At 33.9% G+C, this 23499-nt stretch overlaps 1 protein-coding gene across 2 annotated transcripts; it reads right to left on the bottom strand.

Annotated features, from left to right (window-relative positions):
- Positions 1-818: 818 nt before the first annotated feature.
- AP5M1 (adaptor related protein complex 5 subunit mu 1) lies at positions 819-23438 on the bottom strand. Of its 2 annotated transcripts, none has more exons than XM_037503413.2 (8): positions 22998-23438; positions 17831-18476; positions 13010-13237; positions 11411-11550; positions 10486-10571; positions 10277-10395; positions 6845-6941; positions 819-2741 (listed from the first exon to the last, which is right to left on the bottom strand). In XM_037503413.2, coding segments are annotated over exons 1-8 (1392 nt in total). In that variant the 5' UTR covers positions 23072-23438; the 3' UTR covers positions 819-2739. The 2 variants fall into 2 exon arrangements, with proteins under 2 accessions (XP_037359310.1, XP_037359309.1); XM_037503412.2 differs by lacking the exon at positions 819-2741 and adding an exon at positions 2748-4858.
- Positions 23439-23499: the final 61 nt, after the last annotated feature.

Raw genomic sequence — 23499 nt, 5'->3', positions numbered from 1 at the left:
AAGATATCTAATTATTTGAACTTAATAGTAAAATATTTCATAGAGAGATCCACCCAGACACACTAACATATTACATACACTTTATAGACGTTGCATGAATACATATATGTTTATATTTTATCTAATTATATTTTCTCTGTATCTCATAATGGCACTGTTAAAAATATATTGTAACATTTTAGTAACTAATGCATGGGGTAATTATTAAAAATACTAATTTCTTAACAATATGGGAGATTCTGTCTTCCATCTTTTATTTTTTCTGATCCGCAGTTCTGCTATGGTAAAATAACTTGCTAGCAAAAGATATTTGGGACAAGTTTGGTTACTAAATTGAAACTAAAGGCTGGCTTGGCATCAATATAAGTTAGATTCTATGTCCTTCCAGTTACTGTTTCAGTTAGAAATTGGGTCACAAAAACTTGTGCCAAAAATATGTATAATTATCTAAATGTACAGTTTGTAGGTGCAAGCTTATTAGAATAACAATTATAAAGCATTACTTTGTTTATATCAATAATTTGATTTTTGAAAACACATTTTGCAACAAATTGTTTAAGGGTCTTGAAATATGAGGAATAAATCTCTTAATTTGATGTTACACAAAATGTTGACACAGTAGATTTTAAAAGTGAATTAAAAAAACTAGCATGAAAGCATCTTAAAACTTTATGCTTAAAACATTGTGCACAACTTAATGAGTATTTCCAAGTTTAAAAATTAATTTCCAGTTAAATAAAGGAAAAAAAGTAGGAAAAAAACCCAACACTTTAGGAAAAATATTTAATAATTTAAAATAATTATTTTGAAGTGTTTTTATTATGGAACCATTTGCTTTTATGAAAAAAAAATTCATTTTGAAAATAAATGCTATTATTCTTATGATGGGGACATAAGTTCCTTTTCCTAAGGACAAAGTTAACAAAGTTTTGAAATCAGAAGTCCTAAGATGAATAATTGTGTATTACAACATGTTTTCACCAGTTGGATTTCTTTACCACATGTCAAGACATTTTTTAATAGGGGGAGGGCAGGGAAAAACTGGACATTTGTAGCCAATACTTTGATTTTTAGGTTATTTCAGGGCAAACAAGTACACATTCTAGTACATGAAACAAAACTAGAAGATATACTTAGAATGTAGTCTTTGTTTCTTCTTCCTTCAAAGCCCATGTTTCCTAAAATAATTGTTAGGCAAAGCAAAAAGAAATGTTTGTTCTATTACGTAAGAAAAAAACTTCATTTGGTATTCAATTGACTTTCTAACTTAGCAGACAGGACTTTACATCTTCAAATACTGAAAATAAATTGCATTCTTGGCCCTTGCTTTAAAAGGTTATAGAGAATGAACGCACACCCTGGTAGTGTTCTAGTGATCTCCCTAATCTCAGTTGCACTTTGTCAGAACGAGGTAACTGGTAGTTAAGTGAAATACCCTAGATCAAAGGGGGATTAATCACCAACTGAATCCTTGCTGAATAAACCTGTCATTCAAGAAAATTATTTCCACTGAACTTAGCAGAGGATTGAAGGTATTTGCATAACAGGGACCAACGTACTTCAGCCAGGTTAAAAGGTTCAGAATTCATCCCATGTTTAGCTTTTTGCCTCCTTTTCCTTTCAGCAGTTTGGTACAATGGTTTCTAATCTGATAATACAGCTAACTATCTAAATGATGTCAGAACAGGAAAGTATTGCAAAGTTTGGATGAGGGATGGATCAATTTCACTTTCAGTAACTCCTAAATCTGATTTGTTGGAATTTAAGATGTAATCCTAAAAAAGTCCCTTAAACCTGAGGACTGTTTATTAACATCCCTTTTCTGACCTTTGTCTTAGAAACAACCATTCTGCTGTGGCAGCGGGCACTGCATAGGCTCTGGATGATAACTTGACCTACTTACCTCCCAGGGTGGTGCAGGAGTCTGTGAATGTCTATAAAGTATTTTGAAATACTATAATAAAAACTAGAAGGATAACACTAGCAGTGTTTCTATGTATGAAATTGTGCTTTGAAAGTTCTTAAAATACAATGTATAAAACCATAATTTTAACTCCAATAATGAGCTGGAGTGAAAAACTTTGGTTTTACGAGACAAACTAACGTTTGGTCCATCAACAAAACTACTCTTAAGAATGCCTCATGAGGCTATTTATTTCAAGTCTGAGGTTTGAATCAACTATTTAAAAAGTAAAAAATTGTCTACCACTATAATGGTACATAACTTTACACTGCAAGGGTGTTGCTGGCTTTAAAGTTTAAAAACTAGTATTGGTAAAAAAATAAAGAAAAGAAGGGCTTTATCAAAATTATGAACTATCTTTCTGGAGTACATTTTTAGAAATTTAACATTTTTGTACCTTTTGGTCTACTAAAGATAATTACTCATATGACAGACATTATATTTCATAATCATATTTTGGCACTAAAAAGGAATTTAGCAATTTTGCATCTAGAGTAGGTCTGACACCATCCAAATCTTTAACTGGAAATAGGTGCTCATATTCACTGCAAATGCAAAGCATCTTTCAAGTTAAAAAATGCAAAGAATTGTTATCAAAGAAAATGAATAAAATCCATAGTGAGATAATTTTTTAGAAAATGATTGAAGTTTTAACCCAAGAAAGGACTCTTAGAGTGTCTTATAGCTTAGAATAAGAACATGTCAATCACGATTAAGCTTCTGGAATCGGAATCCCTTTGAAATGCAGCTGTTTCTTCTTTAATTGTGGCAGCAGACTCTGAAGAAAAGAAAGGTCCAGCCTTAAAGATGAGTAAGGAATACAAAATAGCTCAGGATTAGTTGTAGAGTTCAAAGGTCGCTAATTACACTAAGGAGTTCCCAGACACAGGGAAAACATTAAACAGGTCACCTACCAAACGGGAAACAGACTTTGTCTTCAGAAATTATCCTGAAGTGACAGGTTTCTAGACAAAATCAAAAGCATCACAGTGTGCCCAGCTGACCTCAATAGGATGAAAACATGAGTTGGTTTTAGTGTTGTAGTGTTATGTTAGATGGAATGGCAACAGATGGCATCAGGTTCCCTCCTCACTGCCCCTACACTTTCCCAATACTCCCTAAGATTTTCCTCGGTTTCTAGAAATATCATTCACTGGTTTTCTGCCTGCTTATAAAGAAGGTTTTGCCTAGAGGAGTATTATATGGATTCTCTGCCTACTTACTAGATAAATGCCACTTACCTATTTAGTGTACTTTGCTAAACATTTCTATAATCAAGATGTCCAAAATGGCTCCATTAATACTAACATAAATTAGATCAAATAGGTTATGGGCATGACTTTTCTGCTTTTAAGAGGAAAGATTTTATTATTGATTATCTATGGTTAAGCTAGAGTAATAAGTTAAAATGCTGGTCGGGCAGTTACTCTACTTTCTTTACTATTTGGGATAATTTTGAACACAGAACATTATGCTATAATAATAATATATGCTATAATAATGCCTTGCAGAAAATGAGTATTTATAACGAATAAGATAGACCCTATTTGAAAAAATCGTATTTCAAATCCTAAATTTATATGCAATATCCCAGTTAGCTGCTTTTTCTAATCTTTTCCTTAAGACTCATAAAAAAACAGAAACCAAGATATAATTTAATTGAATATTAGTCTGTATTTTTAAAATAACACTTCTAATTCTGTTCTGTAAAAGGAAATGTGACACAGATTAAGTTTTGAAGATCTTGAGGTTTCATCTTTTCTTAAATGGTCACTTTAAGTCTAAAACTTGACAATGAACTGCTTCGAAAACAGAATGTGACAAATAATTAAGTGTAACACACAGGTAGAGAATATACGACTGGTTCTTGAAAAAGCAGAGAATGCAGATAAGAAAGCAAAGGGGCCAAATTTAGAATATACCATGAGATTGAAATATGATTAAATGATACTCTATCCACAGGATGACTTTTAATTTTTATCTGCATTTATTCATTAATCAGTATTAATGTAACAAGAAAGAAATATATCTAAATTTATCCTTAAAAATTTAGCTACAGACATTAAGGGATTACAAAATACTATGTTCATCTTCTGAAGTTATCCCATCCTGCTTAATGTGCTTACTAACATCATAAGCAAAATGTTATTGTGGCAGATTAATAAGCTTACCTGAAAAGTGATTCTATAACAAAAACAAACACCTTAAGTAGAAGTATTATTAGCCAATAGCATAGTTCTGATTAAGAACAGATTACTATTTAAAATATTTTCCTTGGCTCTTTTCTCAGGAGTTTACAGTTGTTTCTAATGTGGTCTATGGTATTCTGTAACAACACACTGTACTAGGGGCTTAGTACTGAGGTTTGGGAAAGCAAACAGTTTTTTTAATCTTGCATATCAACTATAATCCATCAATAGTTGTTGCCTGCACTGAGGATCCTGAGTCCTCTACCCAGGAGACTCAGAGGAGAAAGAGGGCTCTGATTGATTAGGCATGTCTGCCACAGGGGAAGGAACATGTAAGGCAGAGTGGCCAAGGGCTAGCCTAAAATAAACCTACAGTGAATCATTGTTTCACGCTCTGAATCATATATTTGAGTAAAATAAAAGGAAAACAAAATTGGAGCCGTTAGTCTTTAAAATGTTCTTTCAAACTGTATCAGACTAAAACATGAAATTGGAGCCTTTTATTATTAAATCATTCAATCATATTTTTCACTGATAGGTTGTATGCATATATATGAAAAATAAAAGACTGATTTATTTTAAGCTATGTTACTTTGTATAAATCCCACTTAAACATGAGACAATTATAGTAATAATGATCCATATGTTACTGGAGCAGGGGCTTTAGAATTCCAGATGTAATAGTCAGAAGAAATTAGGTTCCGGTCTAAAAAAAAATAAGACAAATTATTTTACAAAAACTCAAAGAAGAGACTAAAGTCATGCTTTTTTAAACTTGTGGGATATATTTCAAGGAAAGTAATACTATGAAACATCCATTATAGTTCTATTTTATCAAGGCATTAAAAAACATGGGTTCATTAGATATTTGAATAATCTACCTTTCAGTTTATTTATGACAAATTTATGACACACTATAATTTATGCAAAATCTGCCATTTTTCCCTTCATATGTCCCCTAAATTGTTTCTTGTGGATCATTATTTCAACTACAAAGACATTAGGGAATTTTATATTGGTTTCTTTTATGATCTTCTCCATAATCCAGATTCTGATCTTGCTATTTTTTTCCTATTCAAAGAGTCAGAGACTGAAGTAAACAACTAACTTTACAGTAACATTTTAAATGTGGCTTTAGTAGTTTCTTATAGTTCTGATCAAATTTAACTTCTGCTTTATTAGCTTTAGACAAATGGCATCCCCTCTTTTATTATCCCATATAAAATACTTGTCTACTTGCATTCAAACCAAACCACTGGTTTGGTTAAACTGACATCATAATTTCATGCCTTCATTTTAAAAAATGCATTATAAAGACTTTCTTATATGAAAGCATTTCTATAAAACACAATCAAAAATATTATGTAAGATAAAGCCTAGTGAGGTAAAAAACATGGTTTCTTCTCTTTACATTACATAGATTTTATTATTGCCATTCACAAGTAATTCTTAGAATTCTGTAGTTCTGGGTTCTATAACTCTTTTGAAACTTTCAAGTACAGAGGTCTAGTCTATGTTTCCTATTTTGGGGACACTAATCCTTAGTTTAAGAAACATTTATCTAAATAGCTTTATTCTCCTTAATATATGTGGCAAAGATTTCTGTTTGCATTTAGCTAAGTCTACCTCATTCTAGCTGCTTTCTATTCTTTTTTTCATTCTATGCCATAGATATGTAATTTGATCTGTATTAGACAGTTCTGAATTCACTTAATATTGAGAGGCAATATAACGTATGGTGAGGGGGTAAACAGCTCAATATTTTAGATTACCTATGAGACTGACATTATCTTTTTATATAATGTCTATAATATTATAGGTATCTTATCCATATTAATTGTACATATAATAATTTTCAGAGCATATACTACAGATTGGGACATTCTAGTAATATACATTTTTTAAACACATTATATACTAAATGAAAGAGGTTATTTTAAATGGATAATTATGACCAATTTTTTCTTTTGATTAGTTTCAGAATATGATTATGACTTTGTGCCACTCTGTAAAAACCTTTATTTTGCCTTCATCTTGACAATAAAATCTGTATTCACACTATACAACTTAGTTCTGCAAATAGTTCAATAAAGCTCATAATAATAGTAATGTTAATTTAAACACTAATAGCTAGCATTTAGTGCCAGGCACAACTCATTAATCCTAATAGTACCTTATGTGGTATTTTCTCCATTTCACAGATGAGGATGCTAATGGATCAGAGAGATTAGGGTCACACAGGTAGTAGTAAATAGCAAACTGGGGATGAAACCCAAGCAGGGATCTGGAACCATTTATAGATGAGAAAACTAAAACATCTTCAAGTAGTACATTAGGTTGCCCAAAGTTACACAGCTAATAAATTCTGATTCAGACTCAAGACCTTGTCTGTCCATCATTAAAGTTCCACTGAACAATCTATGAATGCAATAGTATATATTATAACCAGACCAAAACAAATACAGCTTTATAGGAAGCCTACCTCTATCCCAATTTATGCTCATCCAGATCATTTTATAAACAGAAGGCAGACAAGTATACACCCTGTTACACAGAATGGGTTCAGGCCAGAATTTTTATAAATTGGGACTATTTTCTGATCTCTTTCTGCTACATTTTAATTTTACTTTGTGTAATAATCTCATAACACCATTTTAATACCTTCAATTTAGTTTGAAGCTCTAAAACTTACATGTACTTATTTTTGGTTTTCCTGATGCAAAAACTTGAACCGAATGCTGATCTGCATAACACCCAGTGAGAGTGTAATCTAAGATCCTAAAGTGAAGCTAGAAAAAGGAGAGAAATTGAGATGATTACTTGGTAAAAATTATAGTTAAACTTTTTCCCTTGATATAATTTTAGGAACTTACCTTATACAGTTCACAAGATAAGAATTATAAATACTAAATTCAAACATTGTCTGGGTATGCATTTGTACACATACATAGAGTTTTTCCCTTCTTTGCAATAGGGCTGTTTCTTTGTAAGGGTGTCAATACGAAGTGCTTAATACACACCAGGTACTTCACTAACACGAACTCTAGTCCATACTGCAAAGTATCCTTACTTCATAAATAAGGGACTGAGTGAGAAATGAAAGCAACCAGCATCCCGGCATATATCTAGCAGAGCTGGCATTTAACTCAGACCTAACTGATTATTTACAAAAGCTGGTACTCCTTCCTCTATGTTGTCTGTTGTTCTCTATATTCTCTTTTATTGCTAAGGCTATCTGGATGTGATATACTTCATATCATAATTCTTTTATTTGTAGGAATATCTACCTATAGCAAAACAATTATCTACATTCTAGCAAAACATCAGGTTGTATTTACTAACATAGAAACACTAGTTTATCTAGTGTTTGGAGGGAATGCGATGCTTTGCCAGAACAGTGACATTTAACTTTAAAAACCTAAGCTGTGGGGGCCTCCCTGGTAGTACAGGGTTTTAAAGTCAGAGCTATCAAGCTATCGCCAGCCACTGTGGCATGAGTTCGATCCCCGGCCAGGGAGGAGGCCCACATGGCACAGCAGACCTCTCCGGTCTAGCCCGCTGCTCCCCTCATTAGTGTATTTCAATAGATCCGCTTGTTCTGCTCCCTACTCTGTCTCCGGTGAATCCTCTTAACCCCCACACCTCTGGCCTACACCCCAGTTCTTATGTGCATAAATAAATAAAAATTAAAAAAAAAAAAGACCAAAGCTGTGGAAATCACCTCTTCTCTCATCTATAAAAAGGTTCTACAATGTAACCCATAGTTCCTGGGTTTAATAGATAATGTAGTGTCATGGGCAGAAACTGTGTTATTAAGGGCCATGAGCCTTGTCTCTAAATGTGCAGTGCTGGGGTGCCTCAGAGTCACAATGGCATTCACACGAACTATGACATAACCTATGTTTTATAAGCTCCAGTCTCCCTTTGCTGAGGTTATCCTCTCATCTCTGTTGCAAAGCTTTCAATTTTGCAAAATCATGATTAGACGATCTTCTCTGTATACTGTTTTCTTCAATCTCCCTTTACCACAAATTTCTCCCTTTTCCTCACTTTCTCCTTTTGACTGACAAACTAACTGATCCCATGCTTAGAATGTAATTTTCAAATCTCCTCAGCAATTTTTTTTTCCTGTTGTGACTCAAATTATCCCTAATAGTAAAGGACTTGTTTGACTATTAAGTATAATTCTGGATGGTGGAAGTTATGACATGGTTGATTTCTATATGATAGATACTATAAAAATAATTTCATTTATTCAGTGAGCACAAATATGTAATTCAGGCTTTTGATGAGATTATAATTGACTATGTGATAGGAAATAAATGGAAGTCATAATCCCTACCTCTGAAAGACATACAATGGAGTAAAATCCCACAATTTGTTCTGAAAATTATCTGGAAATAGGAATTTTTATAATCTCTTTGAAATAAAGCTTACAGACATAGGTAAATCTAAAACAAGAAATGAGTATCACTATCATATTTCTGACTTCACTACTATTTCCCCTAATTCCTTTTATGTACAGGTTCCAATTTCTCTTCTTTAATTTATTTGATACCATTCTATTTAGGTTTTCCTGCTACATTTTTGTTAAGTCCTTCAATTTCCTTCATTGGCTCTTTTGAAACTTTTTCCTGCTTTCTTTTATCTTTTTTTTTAAACTTTATTCATTTCTACTACCTTAACTATTTCTTCTCCATGGATAACACCTAAATTCTTAGATACAGTTGAGCTCTCTTTTGAGAATCAAGTTTTAGCCTCCAGCTATACACTGAACAGTTACATTATTGCTCTCACTAGCAATTTATATGATATGAAGTCTACTCCCTCCCAACTCTCTCCATATCAGTACTTTCTTCTAAATATATCATCCATTCATCAAATATTTATGTGCTAGATACTAAGCTAGATGTGGGAGATAAAATGATGAATGAAAGACTCACCTGGTCTCTGTTCTCTGGGGTTTTAAATCTGGTTTAAGTTACATATATTTTTAAAATAATATTACCTTGACTTAAAACTATTTCTTGTGTTATATTTAATTAGGGACCAAGGCTTTACCTTTATCACAGATGTCACAGCAGCATCATCCTTTTACTCCTGTCTCTCTCATTCTGTGACAACTTACTAGTTCAGTATTACTAACTTACTAATTTTCATTTGGATACTAATATAGTAAAAGTAGTTACTTTGTCTCTTCTTTCCCCACCGCCCCCATTCACCTTCCCCACATTCATGAGCAATATTCATCAAGTAGTTTTTTGTAAGATGACTCAGTACTCAAAGTGTAACATTTTCTAGTGAAGGAATAAAATTATATAATCCAGCCCTCAACTATTCTTTCTGTTTCTAGCACTGGTTCCTAGTGTGCCTTGTTCATTCTTCTTCATTCTTTTGAGTCATTTCTTCACCTATACAAATCTTAGTCCTCAAGCCTTTATGCTCATGTTTACCTCAAAGAGCTTTATTTAAACTTCATCTCTGCTGCAAAGCTTTTCTTGACCACTTCAGTCAGAAGTGTTCATTCTTTCCTTGAAACATCAAAGGGAGTGGCACTGATCAATTACTGACATGCATTACTGAAACACCTCTATAGGGCATAAAACACCTTTACATCTCATGTGTTAAGAGCTGGGTAAAACTAGTTAAGTTGGGGCTATTTAGGTTATGCTTAACTATTTCAACTTAAATTTTTTTTTTAAAGATTTATTTATTTATTTATACAAGCACTGGGTACAGTCAGAAGCACGGGAGGGTGAGAGAATTCACCAGAGTCAGAACGGAGAGTAGAGCAGGCAGACTGATGAAGTACACTGCTGAGGGGAGCAGCGGGCGGCAGGAGAGGTCTGCGCACCATGTGGGACCCTCACCTGGAGGCCAGGGATCGAACCAGCACTGCAGAGGCTGTGGGCAGCTTTGCAACCCAGCGCTCAACCGCTGTGCCACTGGGGAGGCCCCTCAACTTAAATATTTTTTAAGCATTAAGTGAAATAAAAAGTAACTAATACTAAACAAAATAATCTTAAAATGGCTAGAAAAAATGAAAAGATCAATTAAGATACATGCAACTTAGAAATGAAGCAAGGCATTTAATATACTTAGCCACAGACATATATAGATATACCTTTAAATATGCTGTACCTCCAATGCAAATCTGGTCAAATGGCTGTTTCTCATGGCTCTTGGCTCCAAAAGTTACAGTTCCAGAAAGATTAATTTCCATTGATTTGGGGAATTTCTGTCCTAAAGACACAAATGCATCAACCGACTACATCAAGTAAATTTTACAACAAATAAATGGAAAAAAAAATCAATAAACAAAACCTAGCTTACCAATAATCCAGATTAATAAGCTTTTCTCTCGAAATACTTCAAGCTGGCCAAAACTAACTTTGCATTCCACATGTGTGATTGGACCTCTTCAAAAAAAGAAAAGTAAAAACAATCATAGATAGTTCTGTTCCCTGTTCTAGCTCTGGTGAATTCTCTTACCCTCCCGCGCTTCTGACTGTGTCCAGTGCTTGTATAAATAAATAAATCTTTAAAAAAACAAACAAAAACAAAAAACAATCACAGATATAAGTTTTAGGAAACCCACGTCAGATCTTGCTATTACTACTTAACACAACGATAGCAAAAAAGTAGATCTGTATTTAAGTTTGCATAATAGAGTAGAACAAATAATGAATATTTGATCTCAAAAAAAATAAAACCCACCAGAAACAATGAACATTTCTGGCAATGATACACATTTCTTTATTAATTCTTACAGCAACTATAAAATCATACAGAATGTATCACACAATCACATGAATTGACATATTAAAATCATGATTTTACTGTACATATAGGTGTCTGTTGAAAAGGACTATGTTCTAGTATAAATTAAAAGAATGGATAAAGAGATAATCATATGACATAATGGCTTCATAAGCCAGGTACTGTTAGTTGGACTTGACAGGTATATATAGAACGCAGAGAAATTGCTGTAAATAAAGCCAGGGTGAACTATCCCTGAAGAAAGTACATTGGTTTACATTTATAATATACTAGTAAGTTTAACCAGAAAAATAAAGGCATGTTTAAGAGTAGAGATTATTTTTATGATAATGCTTTGATACGGAATCAGGGTTCATTTGAATAATATAAAATTTTTAGAACATAAAAACAAGGTAAGAAATTAGGACAATTTACTGTATGGCAGTGGAAGTGTACTATGGAAGGCAGAAATCATGGCATCATATTATTTTATTCTTACCTATTGTAAAAAGGTATCTGAGCTTCACAAAATTCAAAATTATTTTTCACACTTTCATGAAGTTTTAAATTAACTGTTAATTTTAGTTGTATGTCTTCTTCTTTCATTTGGTAAAAACCCAAAATTGGTGGGACAGGGACCTGGAAACAAATTATATAAACAAATTTTTATATAATCTCAGAATAACATGTCTAAAATATCAATGGTAAATGAGAAAAGGCTTGTAGTAATATGCAGAGATATAGATTATATGCCTTGAAAGACCAATGGCTTACTCCAAGTTTTTTTTAATTGAAAAAATTAAAATTGTTTATAACATTATATAGATTTCAGATGTCATTATAAATCACTATCTGTGTGGACTATATCATTCCTAGTTGTTTTGGTAATAGATGATGGGTCTCCTTTGTTCTAAGGGCAGAATTCTTCCATCTTTCTGTTTCCAGAGATGAGAAAGGTGCTTTATAAAGGTATGCAATACATTCTTTTTCATACTCTTGTTCAACCAGGTTTATGCCCTACAGGTTCTCTATAACCTGCAACACAGGTGTAGACTAGACTTATTGATCACTGTTACCCTGTCAACAATCCTTATTGCTCTGTGTGTATTTTGTGATTTCTACACCCTCTAGCTCAGAAGTAGCTCAATTGGTTATCAAGATTGAAGAGGAAAACAATCTGTAGCCTAGGGTTGGCAATTACTCTTTTTGGTACCTTTGATGTAAGGTACATAGACACTTTCCTTATACACTGTATGTCTTAAGCTGTAATGTAATGCACAAGCAGAGAACACCTATTAAAAAAAGAGATGAGATAGACAGTGTAGATCTTGGGCATAGAGTGTATTACTGAATTTTAATTTTCTGACTCTAGACCCAGTCTGAGTCTACTTCTTATCTTTGAATGGCAATGAGGTTGCCTCTTCTATTCTGAGAATAAATTCCGTTTACTTAAGCTTGTATGAGTAGGTTCTTCTAAACTACTGATTCACAACTAGGAAAAGAGACTAATGGTATAGTAGAAAAGATTATGTTTTAGATCTGGAAAATTTGGTTTGAAATCCAGAATCCACTATCAGTTATATGATCTTGTGCAAGTCATGTACCTTTTCTGAGATTCTCCTCATTTGTAAAATGGGACTAACTCAACCTTAAATTTTTTTTTGAAGTATTAGAAAAAATATATATAAGGTACTTAGGACAATACATGACACACAGCAGTTATTCAATAAGCAATACATGCTATTAATATTAAATAATTGTAACGTTACCTGAAATTATAAGAATTTTATGTTTATGGTTCAGACTATGACTAAATCATACCAGGATCTAGCCTATGACCATGGACTCATCATTATGGAAGATAAAAAAATAATAATAATTACCATAACTTTGAAAACCATTCAGTGCTATCACAGACACCAGAAATAAGAGGCATTCTATTCAAAGAAGTGAGTCTTCACTTTCATTCAATTATTGTCTGGTAATAACTCATTGAAAAGTTCTCATTTTGGACCAAGTAACTTTGCATGAGTAACTTGCTTAGAGAATTTATAGATATAAGATGAGCAAAATCTCAACTTTTCTAAGGTTGTTTTACCTGGGAAGTATAGTAGCATAAGTTGAATGACTCCAAAGGTGGAGTGAAAGGAAACTTGTAAGGTCCACTAAATGCAGAATCATCCATTGCATCAATACTGCTAGAAGTCAGAATGGCAGAGTCAAGAGAAGTCACACAAGGATGAACTAGAATATCCTGAAGTGGAGATCCATTAGTGGGGAGACTCAAGCTGATGGTAACATTTGGCATGATTCCCTCTAAATCACACTACAATACAAACAGAAAGAGATATTAATATTACTAGAATCTTAAAAGTACACATCTTCTGGGTAAAGCTTTTTTAAATTTATCTGAGTCATAGTCCACAACTTAACTTGCCTTTTTCTCAAGATGATGTTCTCCTGGATTTCTATCATGCTTTTATTTCTTTTTTCATTTAAAAATGGAAATTTTAGTTACAGTGAAAACACAAGCTTATCACTGAAGACATTTAAGAAGACTAAATTAAATTTCTCCATGACCCCTACCATCAGTTAACAGTTTAAAACAGCGTATTTTTTTTCGCAGTTCATATATCTTCATGTTTTCTTTATAAAATCAGGATATATACACATAATGACAAGCATAAAGAAATAATGCTGCATCCTACCTTATTCACAAAAAACATTATTTTCCCATGGCCTTAAATACTTTGTTTTTTATTCTATTGGATAACATTGGCTTATCATGCTTATAGAATCCTAAGTCAGAAACCAGAAATGTTTTCCTAGAGCCCTCTACTTATATCTAAAACCCTTAAAAAACTTTTAAACCTGCTGCCTATTCTCCATTGCTGTTACAAATACATTGGTACAGGCTCTTAAAATCTGTCCTAGCCCTCAACATGTATCTAGATTTGCTTTCCTTTAATCAATCCATTGTGCATGCCAGAGCTTTCTTAATTAAACATAATTCTAATTGTATTGTACCCATGTTCAAGACCTTTCAGTAGTTCACCCTTGGTTTTATATTACTTTTAAAGCCTTTCATTGTTTGTCTCCCATCTACCTCTTTAATCATTTTGTCCCGCAACTAACATTATACTAGATTCTTAAATTTCACTATTCAAATCACAATTTCCTTTTTTTTTTTTGGTCTCATCCTCCTTGGACAGTTTTGATCGCGTTGGCATGGAGCCACTTCTGACAGCACTTGCATGCTTCCTTCGTCTTAGATCTTTGGGTCTCAGCCTGAAGCTTCACGTAAGCTGACTTCAGCTTGTGGGTGTGTTCCCTGAGAATCTGACTGCTTTTGAACACATTTCTCTTCACTTTCAGGTATAGACTGTGCTACATTATCTTCTGAGCCACCTGTGCAGACTTCTTATCCTCATCCAGGTTAGCCTTCTTGGGCATTCAAGTGTTCTCAGTATCCTTTTGTTTACCTATGTCCATATGCCTGCTTTCCTGGTAGGCCAAGTTGGTTTTTTTTGGCATTGAGCTTGGGGCTGGAGTCACAGGCTCCTGCATGATCAGCCTGTATTTGATTATCATTTGGATTGCTGACAGCAGTTGGTATTGGGGACTTGATTGGTTTCATTAGGGTCCCATCACACCTTCTTTTTGCAATAGCAGAGGACACTAGAGTATACTCAAGACTGGCCACAATGTAAAGGAAAATCATAATTTCTTATACCTCTATATTTTTATATTAGCTAGTCCTGTAAGCTATAATCTTTCACTTTGTAAACTCAGTTCATTTAATGCTTTGTCTGAAGCTTTATCATCTACACTGTCATTTCCACAGCCTACCTCTGCTATGTAGAGAAAGTCAGGATCTTCTTCCTTAGATGGTCTGGGTCAGTTTGTCAACAAATGGTAACTTATAAGAGATTTGGAAGGTAGCAGGGGAAGGGAAGTCAATATTCTTGGAAGGTCAGAAGCCAGTTATAAGAGCTTTGAAGACCATCGTCTGAGCTCCTGCTTTAAGGCTGTTGTGGGCAGATGCAGCATTTTGATAGACATGTCTATGAGTTTCTCTTTGATGTTGTAAGATGTGGTAGTTTCTCAACTTTCTCTGTGAACTCTGGTTTCTCCATATACTTCCACTCTCCAGACTCAAGTCATTAATGACTATTTCTGGAAGGCTGTAGTTAGAGGATCAAAGATTTTCACTCACTCAGCTCTTATCCTCGAGTTAGCCATAATTCTTATTCTAAACAACCTTACTCCCACAGATCTTGTTGGGTTCTTTTCTGACCTGAGCCTACTGATATGTCTTACTTAGGTATATATGGATAGTCAGATTTCCTTTGTACCTCAACTCTAACTTGACATTTACCCAATTAAAACTAGACAACCGAGCCATGGAAGACTTATTGAATGCTAGGTTTGGTTAGACCTGGGACTCAGCAGGTATAATGTTGAGTTTCAAATGCAAGCATCTAGTTCCACTATCATTTGCACAATCTGCATCATGCAATAATTGCCCTTCCCTTTTGGTTATTGTCTGTGCTCCTTTTGTTTCCTTCTTGATATTTTCAGTTCTCTGAAAGCAAGAATTGTTATATTTTTCTTTGTATCTCTAGTGTGTAGCACACTTTTCATCAAAACAGTATCTTTTTGTAATTATGTACCCTACCTTTGTTTCCAATTCTAATATGAAATATTTCTCTTTTAAAAGTTTTATCTACTGTTTGATATATTTGTGAATTCAAGGATTTATTTGCCATACATCATATGCATTTAGAGAATAGGCAGACACTATGAACAGTCACCTGTAACTAGTGACAATTTCAAGAATGCCAATCACATTTGAAAATAAAAAAGTCAAATAAGCGTACTCTGAATTCTAATAGTATTTTATGTTTTGGCTCTAATCAACTGCTACCTCATTCTCTATATGTGAATGAGCAAGGACTTTTTTTTTTTTAAGTTTAGTTTTTTAATAGATATTTTACTACAGAGATAATAAAATGAACGAGTACTGCTAAAATTTTTAAATATTGTTTACATTTACTAAATTAGCCTCTAACAGTTTAACATCCTTAAAGGGATAAAACCACAACCATAATAGAAACTACCAACAAATTATCCTATATAGGCATTTAAAATACCATATCACTAGCCATTTACTATAGGATAGTATCATTCATTCTAGAAGAAATCCATGTGCTACACTTTAAATCAATGTGACATATGAAAATCTAGACTTTTAGCTACAAATTATAAAAATAAAAGGGACCTTATCTGATTTTAAAAATGACTTAAAGACTTAACAAATTATGTGAGCTTTTCAAAGACATACACAGAATTGGTAGTGTGAGGACTATAACTTGAGTCCATTGAATTTCAGATCATGAAGTTTTCTATTAGGATTATGAAGATAATTATTTCCATACAACAGGCTTCACCATAAAATTTACCTTAAGTACTATAAATATACAATAATTTAAATACATACAATAAGAACCAATCCAAAACTCCCATAATAATTTAAGGTCAGTCTATTAATGAACTGAGATATTTAAACACTGATATTAATAAATAACAAAATATATATAATGTATTCTCTTCTTATTGCCACACAGAATAAAAACAGAGTAATGGTGATTTTTCCTACTTTTATTTCACAGAACTTAAGAGAAAAATGGATTCAACTACTTTTAAGACTTATCAATGACCTTATCAGTGACTTAATTTTGGAGCCACTTAACATTTTTAATAAAATTAATAATTGGAGTATTTTTGATTATGATAGAAGTTAAAACAGATACAAACTCTTATGTTATTTTATATTTTGAAAAGAAAGACCCAATTTGTCTGCTAGAACTATTCTCTCTCCTTGAAATCGATTTTTATTTCTAAGATTTGTACATAGGTACTCAACATTATATTTGACATACAGAAAGTTCACATTCATAAGTACCACGAATAGAGGGAAATATTAGAAAAATAAAGACATTGTGAATATTAATATGCACCAGTACAAATTTCACTTGGAGGATTTTTATTCCTTATCATTACTGAACACTATCACTGCTCTATTTCTATTGTCTTTTCCTATTTTCTAACCTTAAACCAGATTATCAATATTAACCTATTGATTGAAGTAAAACAAGAGCTCTTCAAAATTACCTTGGATATTAAGTGAGAGATTTGTCAAATTCACTCCTCTAGAGAAAATGGAAAGTAGGTACGGTGGTTTCAAAATATTTTCACAAATTCTAACATTGTTCTCTGCAAAAAGTAGGAACTTTTGGTAGAATTAGTAACTGTTCTAATGAGAGTAAAAGTGGTGGCAGTGGTGCTATGTGGCCTCTTAATTTAGGTAAAAAAAGTTTCCAACTATGCTGTCTAGTTCTCTTTTGGGTCACTGGGTCTAAAGGAAGTCAGTTACCAAGTTGTGAGAACATCCTGAAATAGCCTGTTGAGAACTCTATGGAGAATGGAACTGTAGGAAGATTTCCCACCAAGAGCCAGCTCTAACAAGTTAGCTATGCTACTGACTTACCACACAGCCTCAAAGGTTCAGGTGACTGTAAACTCAGCTGAAATCTTGACTGCAACTTTACGAGAACCCCCACACTAAAAGCTCCCAGCTAAGCTGCTTCTGATCTGACCCATAAAAACTATGAAGATAATAAATGCTTATTGCTGGGGTAGTGGGGCAATTCATTACACTGCAATGTATAACTTATACAATTAGTAAAGAATGCAAAAAGGTAACAAAATTTCACCTGAATCTCACATCTCATAATTGCTGCTTATGTTATAAAAATCAAGAATGTCATAAAACAATGAAAACAAAGTGAGCAAATTTTACTTTTCTTCATAGATATTAAGTGGCATGATAAAACAAGGGCTGGGAAAAAAAACTCACCTTGCAAGTGACAGCTCCTACGACTTGCCATGTATCTGCTATATCCTGTTTGTCATACTGCATGGATTTTACCTTTTCAGTGATAGAAATAGAAACTTGTGGCTTTCCTTTATATGTTCCAGTTTTCCAGGCTGGTTGCTTTTGTGACTGAATTACAGAAGCAAAATTAATACTATCTAATGAATTCTGTAAGTTGGCATCTAACAAAGTACCAAATGGACAAGTCTGTAGAAGCAAATCAGACAATTGGTTCAATTTTGTATTCAGCTCAGTGTCACTTTTTTGACCTGAGTAAAGAAAATCCTGCACCCCAAAAAGTAGTTCAAAGCCTTGTGAAATTCCACTGATACTGATTAATGCTGGACGAGGGGATAACCCTTGTTCAACGAGTGGCACGCAAGCATATATCATGCCATTCTTCAGAAAAGCGACAACTGGCCAGAGTTCTTCACCTCCAATTGGGAGTCCATAGACAGATGTTTTGTTGATGTGTGAACAGCTATCACGAGTCTGCACAAAGTCCTTAGCATTATCCGATAACCTAAGTTCGAAGAGCAGTGCTTTAAGAAAGGGACCATCATCAGGTATAGGCATATAGCTTGCTCCATTGAAGACTTTAGCTCGTTTTTCAACAGTTGGGTACCTTCTGCATTATAGAAACAAAAACATCATAAATGATTCTTCCACATAAAATAAAAATGGGAGAATCCAAAAACAAAACCCAAAACACAAGGCAGCAGTTACAACAATAAAATACATAATATATATACATACTTACAAAAGCCACAACCCCCCCAAATTAAATCACATGTTAAATTCTTAATAGTGTAACTAGCGATAGTATACTTGGTATATTATCTCAAATGATAAAGTGTCATTATTTTTTATTGAAAGTATCTAATTCAATTTACTTTTTCAAATAGGTAGAGTTCATGAGTCTAATTTAAAATTCTAGTCTCTTGGCTACTCAGATTTCCTTTTGGAAAGTAAATAGCTGGGAATATTTTATTTCCAAGGAGTAAATAGCTGAAAATATTTTAGGCATCTATAAGGACATTTTTTCTGATTCCATCTTAGTAGAGGAGGATCAAAAGAACTGGTAGAGTTTATCTGTCCACAACTTTGGATTCCCAAGTTGAAATGATACAATTTTAAAAGGAATGTTCTATTCTACTCAACTGCAACAAATTAACAGGTACCCTGAATTGCTTTCCTATCCCCCCTAAAATACACAGGACCATTTTAGAAATAATGGCTTATCGCTATAAAATCTGAATATTCTTTTATGGTTTGCATGCTTTAAGCTGAATGGTAAGTAACCAATTCATCTTCTTTTGGAAAGAAACAATGGAAGGTACTTCTGCTCATTCAAAGAAATGTTAGATCACTTTTTCTTAGTTTACAAAAATATACCTTTTTCTTACTCCTCCTTTCTCTACTACAATGTCCAGAATAAAGTACTCTATTAGCTATTAACTTTTGTGTAAGTCACTTAACTTCCCTAAGTCTATTATCTTAGTTGTAAAATTAAGGGGTGGCTAAAGAATATATCAGTAATTCTCATCAAGGATCAGGAATACGGCCAAAACAATTTTTCTCACTAACACTACTAATAACATAGAAATGCTTGTTATTAATTTTTAAGAAGAAATATAAGAATGTATTCGAAGTCATCCATGTATTTAGTGAACCTCACTCATTTACATCCTGATCCATTTTCTTTCTTTTTTTTTTTAAAGATTTATTTATTTATTTATTTATTTATTTATTTATTTATTTATACAACCACTGGGTACAGCCAGAAGTACGGGAGGATGAGAGAATTCACCAGAGACAGAGCGGGGAACAGAACAGGCAGACTGACAAAACACACTGCTGAGGGGAGCAGTAGGTGTGGCAGGAGAGGTCTGTGGAACCAGCGCTGCAGAGGCTGCGGGCAGCTTTGCGGCCCAGCACTCAACCGCTGCGCCACCAGGGGAGGCCCCTGATCCATTTTCTTGATTGAGAAAGGGGAAGAACTAGCAGTCCAGAAGTTGCCCAGCAGGTGAACACCACTTCTTTCTCTAAATCTCTGAATAAGAATAGGTGAGAACTTTGGACTAAACTTTAGTCCAGTTTCTTATCATCTAGTTATCTAGAGAATAATAAAAGTTTTTCTTAAGTGTAAAGCTTATGATTAAATGTTAAGAAAAGAAGTTAATCTGGGACCTCATACAATGCCTCAATATATGCTCAGTAAATAGTGTTGGATAACTCACTTGTTATTTCAGACTTATTCTAGGACTTTCTAAAAACAGGACTCAAACATTAAGTGGCCCTGCAACTATACAATACCAACCTAAGCCAGACATGAGCTAACACTACTGTTATTTATTTGGATGGTAAGTCTCTAAATCACAATCTAAGCAAAATTTTGTTGTGGGGGAAAAAGTAGTTCAAAGAAAGATTGATTGCGTTTTTAAATCTTAAATGATGGTTATTATCCTTTGGCATATGTGTGATAACAAGTCAGTGCATATCTGCTAAGCCCTAATACCAGTCCCAAGAGGTCAGAAAATTGAAAGTAACAAAAGTTAACTTGTTCAGTGGTACAGGATAAATAATAGAATTATTTGAACCCACATGCTATGTCCATAGAGAAACCTATCTAAAATTTTCTTCTGATACAGTGGGAAAAAAATTCTGGAAAGTATGAATTTTTGAGACTTATTTTGTAAATACAAAAAATTTAACCTCTATGAAATATTAAGATAAGCTACAAAGACATAGATATATAGTATGGTATTGGCACAAGAATGGACAAAATAATAGAACTGAGACAGACCAATGTTTATCTGGGAGGCGTAATAAACATCATCAACAGCACCACAACAATCATTAGGGAAAAATATACATACATACATATATATATATATATCTCCACACACACACATACACATATACTGCTTGGAAGGTGATGTTAAAAAACTGGACTCCAGTATACTGAAAAAAATGAAATGGGATTCCCATTATTTCATATCCAAAGATGGACTACAGATGGATTAAAGGCCTAAATATAACAGACAAAATGATAAAGATAAGAGAAGGTAATACTGGAAAGTATCTTTGGAAAATAAGGGTAGGGAAAGGTTTCAACAAATCCCCCCAAATGCTAATTACTTTGATTGCAATAAAATTAGTAAGATTTCTGTATAACCAAAAACAACATAAAGTTATTTGACAATGATAAATTAGGAGAAAAATACCTATAATAGCTAAAAATTATGTAAGACTAGTATCAAGAATACAAAATATATTTTGCATACTAACAGGAAAAAAACAAAAACTCTCAAAGAAAAAACAGACAAAGGAGACATAAATATACGTAGAGAAATACTATATATATATATATATCTATATATTTATACACACACATACACACACACACACACGTGCATGCACAGCACAGAAGAGGAAATCCAAAGGGCTAACACAGAGAAATGGAAATGATATTAAGATATCCTTTATGCCAATACTGACAAAACTTAGAATAAATGTTAGGAAAGAATGGAGAGGTTAGAATGCTTGCTCACTGATGGTGAGAGTATAGACTGGTGAAAGTATTCTGATGAGTAACTGTTTGGCAGTATTTAGCCAAAATCAGCATAGATAAGTCTTATAGGTCTCTCTGAAGACTGTTCTTATGGCTAAGTTGGAGGCAAACTGGGAGATCATCACAAAAGAAAGGAGACAGGTGAAATGTGGAGGTGGGGTGACCACGACAGAACAAGAAGAAGCAGTGGTATAGATGTGCACTGGCCAATATAGTAGCCACTAACTATACGTGGCTATTTAAACTTAAAAATTGAGTTCCTTAGTTACAATATCCACATTTCAAAGGTTTAATAGCTACATATGATTAGCAGCTACATATCAGCATAAATTTAGAACATTTTCCATTTACACCATTGCAGAAAATTCTATTGGTCAGCACAGCTCTAGATGAATACAAAGTAACATAGGTATTTCTTTATAATGCTGAGAAATCTGAAACATGTAAGAAAAGAGAAGTCTATAGCACATCTAATTATGAATTATGTAATTTGAAAAAACGCACACACAAATTCACAAATAAAAGGGCAGCAAGAAACTATACCAGTAACTTGTGAGGCAGAGGGGAATGACAAGAATAAAGATACTCAAAGGAATATATAAATAAAATGAGAAGTCCATTGGATGGACCAATGAGGTTATTAACCTCCTTACTTGAGGTACAACAATAAACATAAACCAGTTAATACCGGGTTATAGAGGGTGGTCAACTCTAATACTTCCAATAACAAAACTTGGTTAGGTTGCAAGGAGGGAATTTTTCATATCCACGTTGCCAACCATTTTCCGTTTAAAATTACTCATCCTTATCTGCCTCAATCTCAATTCAGTTACTTGCTCCTTCCTTATAGTTTTTCTCAAGGAAGAATGAAATTGTAGGCAAGAAAAAACTGTTAATGGGCACTGAGAATAAAATGAGAAAATTACTCAACACCACCACACTTTACAAATGAGTTACTGTGTAGTTCTTTACACAGCTATTATGATAAAATGTGGCAAATTCTAAAAGGGGAACCAGATCAATTTACACCCTGTAAGAAAAGGTGACTAGAACTTATTTTTGTATTTTTTTAATTTCCATTAACAATTAATTAACTATGTGAAAATTTCTAGAAATAAAATGTAGCAAGATGAAATAACCATCTGATACTAAGCAAGAACTTTCTATGAATTAAATGTCCTCCAATGTTTTTATTACTGAAAGCAGAAAAATCTGAAACATGGTTAGCGTTTTCATCCTTTCCTTTCGTCATTCGATATCAATCCTAAGCAGGTCAAGTTAGTTTTAACATATTGCAATACTATTACTAAGTATAGTAATACTAAACATAGCAAATACATAGGCATGCTAAAATACAGTAAAACTAATGTTAGAAGACACATAACACTTAACATGTGTGAACTCTCACTTCTCAAAACACTTAAGTAGTAGTACTATTAAAATCTCTGTTTAACAGATGAAGCAGAGGTTAAGTAACTTGCCAAGGTGAAGGCCCGGGGACACATTGCCACACAAATCTATGCTCCATCATCCATCTTCGAGTCATCATTTCTGAGGATTCAGACAGACATTTACCTGGAGAATCTGACGGTGCCACAAAGTGGAGTTCCCGGTTCGTGGCTTATGAGCCACACCGCCCGCTGGGCCATGATTAGCCACTAAAGCGTCAGCTCATCTCCAGGTCCCCACCATGGAAGAGCGCAGACCTGATTTCTCTAATGGGCTGTTAGCAGAAGCCCCGAGCTTCACTCATCCCATCCTACCAAAACCAGATCCTGCCACCTCTGCCCTACCAAAGCCAGATCGGGCTCAGCAGAGAAGCAGCTCCTTCACGAGAGGTGACTAAAACCTTTGAGTTTCTCCTACTAACACATCCGACCCAAACTTCTGTGAATCCGCACCCAGCATCTCGACAAACTTGTTTATCTCCAAACGTCTTACTACTTTCTTCCTCTAGCGCCTACTTCCGGGACGGTGGCCGGCGAGGACCACGCTTCCTCACGCGTCCCAGCGGCGCGCTCTCAGTGACTCACCAGGGCGCGCTTCCCTCGCCGGCCCCTCCCGACAGCCTCCAAGG

The sequence above is a fragment of the Talpa occidentalis genome, unplaced genomic scaffold (assembly GCF_014898055.3).
Source record: "Talpa occidentalis isolate TD23 unplaced genomic scaffold, MPIMG_talOcc4v2.1 talOcc4.11, whole genome shotgun sequence".
In the NCBI taxonomy this organism is placed as follows: domain Eukaryota; kingdom Metazoa; phylum Chordata; class Mammalia; order Eulipotyphla; family Talpidae; genus Talpa; species Talpa occidentalis.
The sequence above is the reverse complement of the archived record's forward strand: the minus strand, read 5'-3'. Positions and strand labels throughout refer to the sequence as shown.

What these genes read in the sequence shown, in the direction of transcription:
- AP5M1 (XM_037503412.2), bottom strand. Translation starts at nt 23,071, where the DNA reads ATGGCCCAGCGGGCGGTGTGGCTCATAAGCCACGAACCGGGAACTCCA. An exon ending in TAGGAGCTGTCACTTGCAAG is followed by an intron (nt 13,238 to 17,830) that starts GTGAGTTTTTTT and finishes TTTGTATTGTAG; the next exon opens with TGTGATTTAGAGGGAATCAT. An exon ending in GAGGTACAGCATATTTAAAG is followed by an intron (nt 6,942 to 10,276) that starts GTATATCTATAT and finishes TCCTTTTTCTAG; the next exon opens with CTTCACTTTAGGATCTTAGA.